Here is a 10367-nt window from a genome sequence, read left to right as displayed (position 1 = left end):
AAAAATGAACACCACACTTTCTTATCCTATTTATATATAGTAGATATATCACTTCTAGCATGAATTTTATTCAATCTTTAAATATTAGTTTCATTTCTACTATCTAATGTCTCTACATTTTTTGTTAGAATACTTACCAAAATACAATCATATTACATGTAAAATTTCACCAACTAATTACTGCTTACAAAAATATATATTCGATATCTTATACAAAAAATTATTATTATTATATTATTACAAATAATTTTAATATACTCACGTTTTAGTAATATTTAGTTAAAAAATATGAATAATATTTATAAATAAATATATCTACTGATTTTTAATGCAATAGAGCATTTTTTTACAAAATATCACTAAGTTTCAACTAGTTTAATACAAAATAATATTCAACTTGAAACCTATAACTATAAACCTATTGATTTAATATATTTTAGTAAAATCAGAAGAAAAAAGAAAATGTGATTAATCCACTTGTAAAAAACTACTAGTTTCAGAACCTTTTTATTTTAAAGTAAGTTGAGAGAAATTAGGATAATGATATTGATAGTGAAGCAATTTTTTTTAGAGTAGAGTAGACTACAATCTACATATCCAACCGACTAACCAAAACGACGTACCGTTTACACATATCTCAGCCACTTTCCGCCGTTAACGACCATGTTTTCTCGTCGTTTCTCACTCTCCTTCTCCTTCTTCTTCCTCTTTCTTCTTCAAATCACTCCCTTCTCGTATTCTTCTTCTTCAAACCCCTCTTCCAACCTCACTCTCATCTTACAGGTACCTTACCCCCTCTCACTCCCTTCCCCCTTTCTGTTCATTTATTTTATTATTCATTATAAACAAAAACCTAAAAATAATTATTTTTTTTTAATTACCTGATTCGTTGAAATCAGGATGTATTGAAGGCAATATCGTTGAAGCAGAAGTGGGATTTGAACGATTTGCGGGTTCTTAATTCGGAATCTGTTGGGAACAGGTTCAGGTTCGGAACTTTTCAGAACTTCGAGTTCAGAATTGGGTTTGGGAAAAAGAGCAATTTTTCTGTGAAATTCTCTGACCAGGTTGCGAGTTGGAGCAAGTTGAGGAGGAAGCCCAAATCGGTGGAAGAGGATTTAGGGTCTCTGATTCATCGTGTTAGCTCCACGGCTGTTCTTGATTCAATCAATTTGGAAGGTCCTTTTGAGTTGGTTGTTGATGACACTCACAGATTCTCACTATCATTGCCTGTATGATATGATTTCTCATCCAAATTTTAGTTTTTTAGTAGTTTTCTGTTGCTGTTCTATTCAGATCTCTATGTGGCAGAAGTAGTTGAACTTGTAGTTCACGTTTCTTTTCTTGTTCACTTGGAAGTTGTTGTTTCTCTTTCTTATAGAGTTTGAACTTTGAAGGAGTTGTTAGGGGAGTTAAGAGTTTAAAGATAATCTTTTTACACTGTTATCCAATTAAATCCATTTCCTAAGTAATTTGCTTTTACTAATATAGCAAGTGATTGAAATCAATAAAAAACATTTTTGCAATGTTAAACTGTAACAGATTTGAACTAAATATTCTTCATGTGGATTTAAATTTGAGATGAAGAACAAGGTGCAAGTATTATTTCACTGTGTTTGTTATTGAAAGTAACTAGCTGTTATTTCTTAGATATGTTGTACCTTTAAATACGGCTTCATTTATTGTTTCATATTTATGAACCATTGAACCTGTACTTTGATTTTTGCCACATATGTTAAGCATTTTATCTTCATTTGACGTTGATCTGTGACAATTAATGCTTCAAAGTCAAAGAAATCTTACTGTCATTAGTGATGTCGTTAGAGTTAACATTTATATGCCATCAATGACATAACATTCTTGTTTCTTAAGCAAATAGCAAGCTAACATATATCTTTTGAATTTTTCGTTTAGTTACTATCTGTTTTGATGTCTCACTACCTTTTGATTTTGCAGATGAATGTTTCTTATACTGGTTTGAAACACATCCTTGTTGGTGAAGGTATTACAATAGAAGTAAAACAAGCACAAGAAATATCTCTTTTCTACTCATCTGATCTTGATCTGCGAATAAATGGGACTGCGTTATATAGCAAGGGAAGAAGTGCATTTTGGCCCTTTCTGCAGTCAATGTGCATGCCGTTAATTCCCATACGCATATTCGGGTCTGCATCATTAGTAGCTTATAAAGCTAGGAACCGTTATTCACCAATAGAAACTACATCAATTTCAGAGGACACAGTTGAGCTGCTTCCAGAAAAATGTTACCATGGCCATACACGTAGAAAGCGAGCATGCCCCATTGATAAATTAAGCTCTAAATTAAGTGTGTTTGAGAAAATTCTGAGGAGTCTTGTTGGTCATAAGATTCTTCAAGATCAGTTTTTTGGCTTCGTGAGAGCAAACATTAAAGCATCAGCTGCCGTAAAGTTCCCTCTAGAATTGGAAAGAGACATAGGGAGTAATGTCACACTTAGTCGCACATTACCTGATTGGAGAACAAGACCGAGTGTAGAGAGGTTTTGGTTCGAGATATTGGCGAAAGTCGAGGCAGACAGGCTAAAGCCGGTTTTGATAAAGAAAGTGAAGCCTTTTATCGAATCCGATTCAGCTTCATGGGCTAATTTGATGTCTAATATGTCATATACGAAATTGCGACCGGTTCTTCTTCCTCCAGAAGCTCTCACATTGGATGTGAAGTGGTAGGAGATGCTCTTGTAAGTTGTAACATTTTTTTCCAAAACTTTAATAGGCCTTTTCATAGATTCATCTGTTGATGCTGTTAGATAAAGGAGTTAACTAACTCTTGTAAAATATATCACTCATGCACTCATGATTGGCTTTGTAAATATCCCAAAAAAGAAAGTGAAAAAGAAAAAAATTGAAAGAAGAATTTGCTTTTACATGCTTTTTGTAGTGATATTGGATTTGAAAAACAATTCTTTGATTAGCGCTACGATGGAGAAGTCTTGTACTAAAGATGGTGTATTATTTTGGAAATGTGTACTCTATATATCTATAGCGGGGAAGGTGCTGAATGTGCTGTTTCAGTGTACTCTATATATCTTTGGTTATGAATACAATATGCAAGAGTAACTTATCATTATTACTGTATTATTATGACATTGTTAACATGTGAAAGATTTGTATTGTTATCATAGTACATGTTGAAAATTAATATTCCAGCATTGGTTATAATTGTAAGTTTGGTTTGTTCTCTTTATTGCTGTATGTATGATAATTATATTGGATTTACAATTCTGATTAATGAATAATGTTGACTAAACAAACACAGACACACGTACAGCTTCATTAAAAATTTAACTGTTTCTACTCGTCCTTTTACTTAACTAAGAAACAAGATTGTAAAGAAGTAAACCATGTTGGTCATCAAGCAGAAAACTTTAACAAGGGATTGGATGTACTTTCCTCCTCAAAACTTGAAGACACATAAGAATTATTTGAAGCATCTATTCCTGATGAGTCAACTTCCGAATCTCTTTGAATCACATCATTTGGACAATATGAAGGTTTTGGAGGCATTTCAATACTTGCAACATCTCCTTCTAACATTTCCACTACTTTATTCATTGAGGGACGATCACTTGGCTTCAGTTGTATGCACCACAATGCAATTATAAACATCTTTTTTTCTAACTCACTTCTTTCTTCATGCATAAAAGTTTCCATCTCAATCTCATCATTTTCCTCAGCAGCCAACTGATCATATATCCAAAATGGAAAATAAAGTTGACTTGAATGCTCTGCATGTGGATTCAAATTTCTTCTTTGACTTGCTATTTCCATCAAAAGCATTCCAAAGCTATAGACATCAGCCTTGTAAGATACTGCTCCAATATTTTGATAAAACAGTTCTGGGGCCATGTAACCAATCGTTCCTCTTGCTGCAGTCAATGTTACAATACTATTATCAAGAGGATATAGTTTTGCGAGACCAAAGTCTGAGACCTTAGGAATGAAGTTCTCATCAAGAAGAATGTTGTGAGGCTTAATATCAAAATGCAAAATTTGCATGTCACAGCCTTCATGCAAATAAGCCATACCGCGTGCCACTCCGAGAGATATCTCAAACATCTTTTGGGAAGTTAGAGATGCACTTTCTTCTTTGGAAAATATATATTTATCTAGAGAACCATTTGGCATGAATTCATATATAAGAGCGCGTTTTGAACCCTCCACACAAAATCCAATCAACCTTACCACATTTGCATGGTGTATTCTACCAATGGTAGCAACTTCACTGATAAATTCTTGGCCATTAGCTTTGGCTTTACCCAATATTTTTATGGCTACAAAAGGCCCACTTTGTAGTTTTCCTTTGTACACTGCACCAAATCCTCCTTCTCCGAGCTTTTCCTTAAAACCTCTCGTCATCTTCTTTATCTCTTTATATGAATATCTTATTGGCATGAGAGTGTTTCCTTGTAGAAAATCCTCAATATTTTCATACATTGATATATGCCTTCTTCGAAACGTGTAGATCAACAATGCAAAGAAAAACATGACACCTATGGAGTATTTGAGGATTATGTATGACATCAGAAACAATCCCATGAATAATCCAACCTTAACAACAGGTATTACATCTCTTTTAGAGAAGTGTTCACCACTATCCATGTCTACCACTTTGCGAAGTCCTGTGTAATTATAAGAATATGGATCAATCCAAATATATTTGCTGCTAACGAACACATATAAAACTTTATTCAAAGTATGTACAAGGAATTTATTATTTGACATATAATATATGTAGATGTAAAAAGAATCAGACATTTGAGACTTAGAACACACAAGACTAGAATACAAGTTTGACAAATTAGTCTTTAAAAGATAATTCACCATTTGCCTCATTTGTTTACCTACTCCAACCCAACTTATAAATGATTTAATATTACTAATAAGCTTTCTTAGTGTTAACTAAAATAACTAAATCTCTCTTATACTCCTCATGACACTTGTGCCAAACAAATAGGAAAATTACACCATGCAATTGTACATAAATAGTAAGGAATCAGAACTTACCTTTCAAAATTCCGTATGCAAAATCTGTCGAAAAGAATCAGTGAAAAGTTAGCAACATGGTGAAGGCAATAAAAAAACTAATATAGATATCACATGTTTCCACATTTGACACCTAAATTTGACATCAAACAAGATTTGTAACTTTTATACTTAAAGTTTCCAACTCTTGCTTCCTCCTCTCATTCATATCTAGGTCTGATTTTTGCTCTGTATTGTTCTGTTTGTAATCTCCCACTTGTTCAAAAACTCTAACATCTACAATGAGTGTACAAAAAGTAGTCGCCTTAAGGGATAAAATTCATACCTTGTGCAATTATTTGTAGCTTTGACACGTTTCCTAAATCACAGTAATTAAAAAATCTATTAGCTCTCTAATTTTGAAAATAATCAGACAACAGTGATAGATAGATCTGCAACTTTAATTTTCTTACCACATTTGTAGTTCAGCAGTGAAGTGTAATCACAGACGGGATTATCCGGATCCCCACAGGTGATGTTCTGAGTGATTTCGTTGAATACGCAAAAATTCTTCATCCCGCATTTATCTTCACAAGCAAACTCATACATCCACGAAAGTTCAAATCCGTAACTGAGTTTCTTATGGATTTCAGAGTATGCCAAGTTCTGTTCGATGAACACTGAATCATCATAATATAATCTCGGTGGAACAAGAAACGATGAGGCTGCAATCAGCTTCACACGGCAATCATCTCTTAATTCAACCACCGCCAAGTCTCCAAGAACAGCATAAACATTATTACCGCCTTGTTTAATGCAAGGAGCAGTGTTCACGTATCGTGGATCGTCCCTCACCGGATTGGTGCAGTTCAAGAACACCACGTGCTCGAACATTCTCACTGCGTTCTCCTCCGGTGTGGAGCCATTTAAGGAGACTCGTTCTTGAAGGAATTCGTATTTTCCGGTGCCGACTTCGGCGACTGTTTTGTAATAATAGTCATCCCCAAAGGTACTGAAATTGGTTAAGGATAAAGAATAGCGAGGAAGGGTAGAACAGTCATTCTCTGAGATGGCTGGATCTAGAAGCCGGATCGTGAAGTTGTTGTAGTTTATTGCCTCAACATGGTAGGTTTTACCGGGAAAAAGATATAAGAGGGTGATGTTATTCTCGCAAGACAACTCGTACCTCCGGTCGCCACAGCTTGCAGGGTCGCCCCTCAGCCGGAAAGGATGTGTTATGGTGGTGACTTTGCCGCATGCGGAGGGCGTACATGTTCTGTTATGATCAGCAGCTGCTGCAACTGTAACAATCAGGAGCAGCAGCTTTAAGCGGGAGAAGCAGAAGTCTTTCCTACTGCTCATCACTGATCATGAATTAGCAACTTGCGGTGAGGACCAAACTGTTTTAATATTGATTTGGAGAGGTTTACTTTTGGGATGGTGGATTTCGTGAGATTATTTATGAAATCGATTGTTTAGAAGCTCTTTTTTTTTGTAAATTAAAGGATGTTTAGCAAGGATATTCTGAAATGGGATTTGAAAATACAGGAGGTTATGAATTGAAATTAGAGAGTTTATATTTTTTTAATTCAGAGGAATACAAATAATGTTACAAATTGTATAGCTAAAACAGTTATTTCAAGGGCGAACATTAATTTAAATTAGAGTCAACTATGAAATGAGGATCAACATCTAATAGATTTTTCGAGTAAACAATTCAAACTCATATACCATTTTCAAGCATGTATTCAGTAGCAATGAGCTAACTACTTTTGAAAAATCCTCTTTGCCATTGACTTGGAAACCAATGCATAAGCATGTCGGTAACGTGTTCAATTCCAACCATTTAATGTTAGAGTAAATTTTATAGGGGCAGCAATTTTTGTGATTGTTAGTCATCAACTAGCCATTAATAATGATTTGATGGTGTGAGATTAGTGTGAGATTTCATCTAATGACTCACATTTCTCTAGTTACATTTTGGCCAAAATTCAATAAAACTAGTCGTCCCCTAGACTTTTCCAACTTTATATTAGTCAACTAGTGTATGTTCCCGTACTTTGTACGGAATAATACATAAAATTATATTAAAAATTTTATTAAAAAATTAAATAATATATATAGTAATTATTATTATAAATATTTTATAAAGTTATAATTAAAATCTAACTCTCAACATTTTTAATATTAAAATATTAAAAATAATTAGTATTTGTTTTAATCAATTTGAGTTTGTTAAGTGATCATCTCACTCGTCCGCTTAAACAACTATTAGGAGTTAGAATCTCGCCTTGTGTATATAGCAATCTATTGGCTAGCGATAAACCTTTAATAAATGGAGTATCAATACATGGTTAGACTTGGCAGGAGTTTTCGAATACGCGGGTACCCGACCCATCCATACCCGAATGAAAAGGGTAATAACTTGACCCGAGTTGGGGCAGATTTTGCTCAAGACAGGGTATGGTCGGGTTTAGGGTGTACTCGCCCCAAATATATACATATAAACACTTTTTAGGAATTAGGATTTGCCTCACATCACACATGATTCATAGCTTCAGTCTATACTCTATAGCCATGCAAGATAAACTCAGTCATCCTCACCTAAAATCTTCTTCTTCTCGACTTCTTCATAAAAAAACTGCATAACTCCCGTCATGTTGTTGCTGAGTCCATCACCGCTTACCTATTCCAACTTCCATCTTCCTTCACAGCCAGAGATGGACCCACGTTTAATATAGAGGGGGCATTTGCCCCCACAATTTTTTTTAAAAGGTAATACTTATATACATATATACCACTTATTATATTATATTTGTCTCAAAATAAAATATAAATAGTTCTTTTGTATTTTATGTTAAAAAATATTTTGTTAAACTTAACACATAATAATAATTATATTGTTAAATTTGATTTAGTATGAAAAATAAATAAATACACTCAAAAATTAGTGATAATTAATTATATTATATTAGTTAATTAATTAATAATTAAATTAAAACTTAGTTTTCTAATTAAATACAATTTAAATTATTAGTGATTTTTTAAAGATTGTTTAAGATAAAAAAATATATTATCTATATATTAATATACTATAATTATTTTGGTTAAAAAATTTATTTATATTATAAAAATTATAATAAGTAGATTTGACAATTAAGTAAAATAATTGTTTAAAAATATATATAAAAAAATAATATTTAATCATGTTAAAAATTAAAAAGTCCTTATAAATATTTTTCTGTTATTTTAAATATTATACTATGTGTATGAAATTATATTTTTATTATTTTAAATATTATAATAATAATTGTGTGTATATTTCTAGTTCTTATCAATATGTATTAGATGGTTCTAATTTTAAATTTTGAATATATCTAAACCAATTTAGATTGATCAAGTGATCAATTTAGTCGTCCGCTTAAATAAGTATTGAGGGTTCGAATAATTTTGTGTCGTATGTATAGCAACTCGTTGTCGGCTAATTGTAGATTCTTAAATGGAATTCAAATTCATGACGGAGTAGTCCTTAACTTGTTGAATATCATGGGAAGCAAAAGAAAATAACTATACCTAAATTTTATTATATTTTTGTCTCCATTACTAAATTTTTCTGGGTCCGTCACTGTTCACAGCTTATGTCATCATCGCTGCTCATCCCATTACCGTCGTTGTTGAGCCCGTCGCCACCATTCTCCTGTTGAGTTTCTTTTCTCTAGATAAATTTCCCTCTCTCTCTCTCTCTCTCTCTTTCTCTCTCTCATTGTGAGTTTGTTAAGTTCTTCTCTTCTTCTTCCACAGACACATTACTTAGTCGCCTTCGCTATGAGTCCGGACGTTGCCGTTGCAGTTTCAACTTAGACATGCATGAGATCATTTTTGCATGTAATTTCTGAATTTTCTCATCCAAATTTGATCTATGTGGTTGAGTATTTTAGTACGGGATCATCGTAGTTTTGTTGTGACACTAATGTGATAAAAGCTTCGGTAATTTCATAACTAATATATGAGATAGACCAAATTATTAAAGTAATAAGACAAATAACATTCAGATTTACGCGTAAAATTTATAAGAGGTTATCTCAGAAAAATATATATTTATAACCCAAGTAGAAGATTGTTAGAAAATTATTATTTTTTAATATATTTATAGATAATACATATATTAATTATAATCGTAAATTAAGTAATTTCACATTAAATGACTTATATAACGGTGATGTCATTTATTGTCATAAATGTTAAATTAAATAAGTCATTATTACTTTTGATTTGGATAAATGAGATTAAAATCATAGATACTATTTTATTTGAGTTTTAGGATTTAATGAGTGTCACACTCAAATATAAATAATAACTTTAGAAATTTGTCTCCAACACATCAAACTCGCCTTCGTAGCTCGTTTTTCACAGTAAAATTGTGATTCAGCCCTATCAAAAATACAAAAGGCAGGTTTTGGTTGACAAAAATCAAAGAATCACAAGAGCCAAGCTCTATGATCTCAATCATAGTCTCGAATGAAGAGACGCTTCTGCGCTCATAGTTATATTTTTTAATGATTTAACATGGATGATCTTGAGGCTCAGAAATCCTAAAATTTTTAGCTAAAATATAAATTTTATTCAATCAAATGATAATAAATAATTTTATTGAATTAAATTATATTAATGTGATCATTAGATGATAAAGAATGCAAGAAAAATAAATAAACAATATTTTAAGAGTATAGAAATATAAAATTGTCATTTCAATTTACTTTTTTAATCAACGATAATAATATCTTAAATTAATTAAATTTTTACAAAAATTATACACCTAAAACTATTTCATTTTTTCAAAAATCTTTTGAAAATACAATGGTTCAATAAGAGGTTGACTATTGAGAATTGAATATAATATTTTTAAATTCGTATTTTCAATAAAAAGATGTACTTAGCTCTATCCATCCTAAATAATTCTATATTCACTATTACTTATCCATCTAAATAATTCTAACATTGATAGAATATTATTTTTAGATGCAAAAAATTTAAAATATATTTATTCTATTTCAAAAATTAATATTCATATTTAACTTAGAATTCCAACAAATATGACAAAAAATATTATATTTTTTAGTTATTAAAAAATTAAAGTAAAATATCTATAAATATATTTTTGTGCTTTAGCTTTAGATTTTTCAAAAAAATTTGGCAAGTTAATGGAATCGAATCATATTTCTATAACATATATAAGAATGTATATTACACATAAATAAAAAAAATTAGGTATAATAAGAACAAATACATAAATTAAAATAAAATTTAGAAAAATAAGAACCAATAAAATATTGAAAGAAAGAAATATAAATAGAAGAGAAACACAA

At 31.4% G+C, this 10367-nt stretch overlaps 2 protein-coding genes across 2 annotated transcripts; one reads left to right on the top strand and one right to left on the bottom strand.

The window, feature by feature from the left end:
- Nucleotides 1-547: 547 nt before the first annotated feature.
- LOC130935492 (protein TUNICAMYCIN INDUCED 1) lies at nt 548-2903 on the top strand. Its single transcript, XM_057865257.1, has 3 exons — nt 548-783; nt 900-1232; nt 1957-2903. Exons 1-3 carry the CDS (start codon nt 664-666, stop codon nt 2704-2706), a joined length of 1203 nt encoding a protein of 400 aa, XP_057721240.1. The 5' UTR covers nt 548-663; the 3' UTR covers nt 2707-2903.
- A 405-nt stretch (nt 2904-3308) lies between these two features.
- On the bottom strand, nt 3309-6432 carry LOC130935491 (LEAF RUST 10 DISEASE-RESISTANCE LOCUS RECEPTOR-LIKE PROTEIN KINASE-like 2.1). Its single transcript, XM_057865256.1, has 4 exons — nt 5475-6432; nt 5348-5380; nt 5044-5067; nt 3309-4658 (listed from the first exon to the last, which is right to left on the bottom strand). The coding sequence occupies exons 1-4, from the start codon at nt 6361-6363 to the stop codon at nt 3391-3393; spliced, it is 2214 nt and encodes a 737-aa protein (XP_057721239.1). The 5' UTR covers nt 6364-6432; the 3' UTR covers nt 3309-3390.
- Nucleotides 6433-10367: the final 3935 nt, after the last annotated feature.

This window comes from Arachis stenosperma, chromosome 6 (genome assembly GCF_014773155.1).
Source record: "Arachis stenosperma cultivar V10309 chromosome 6, arast.V10309.gnm1.PFL2, whole genome shotgun sequence".
Classification (NCBI taxonomy): domain Eukaryota; kingdom Viridiplantae; phylum Streptophyta; class Magnoliopsida; order Fabales; family Fabaceae; genus Arachis; species Arachis stenosperma.
Note: the sequence above shows the minus strand (reverse complement) of the source record. Positions and strands in the feature narration are given on the sequence as shown.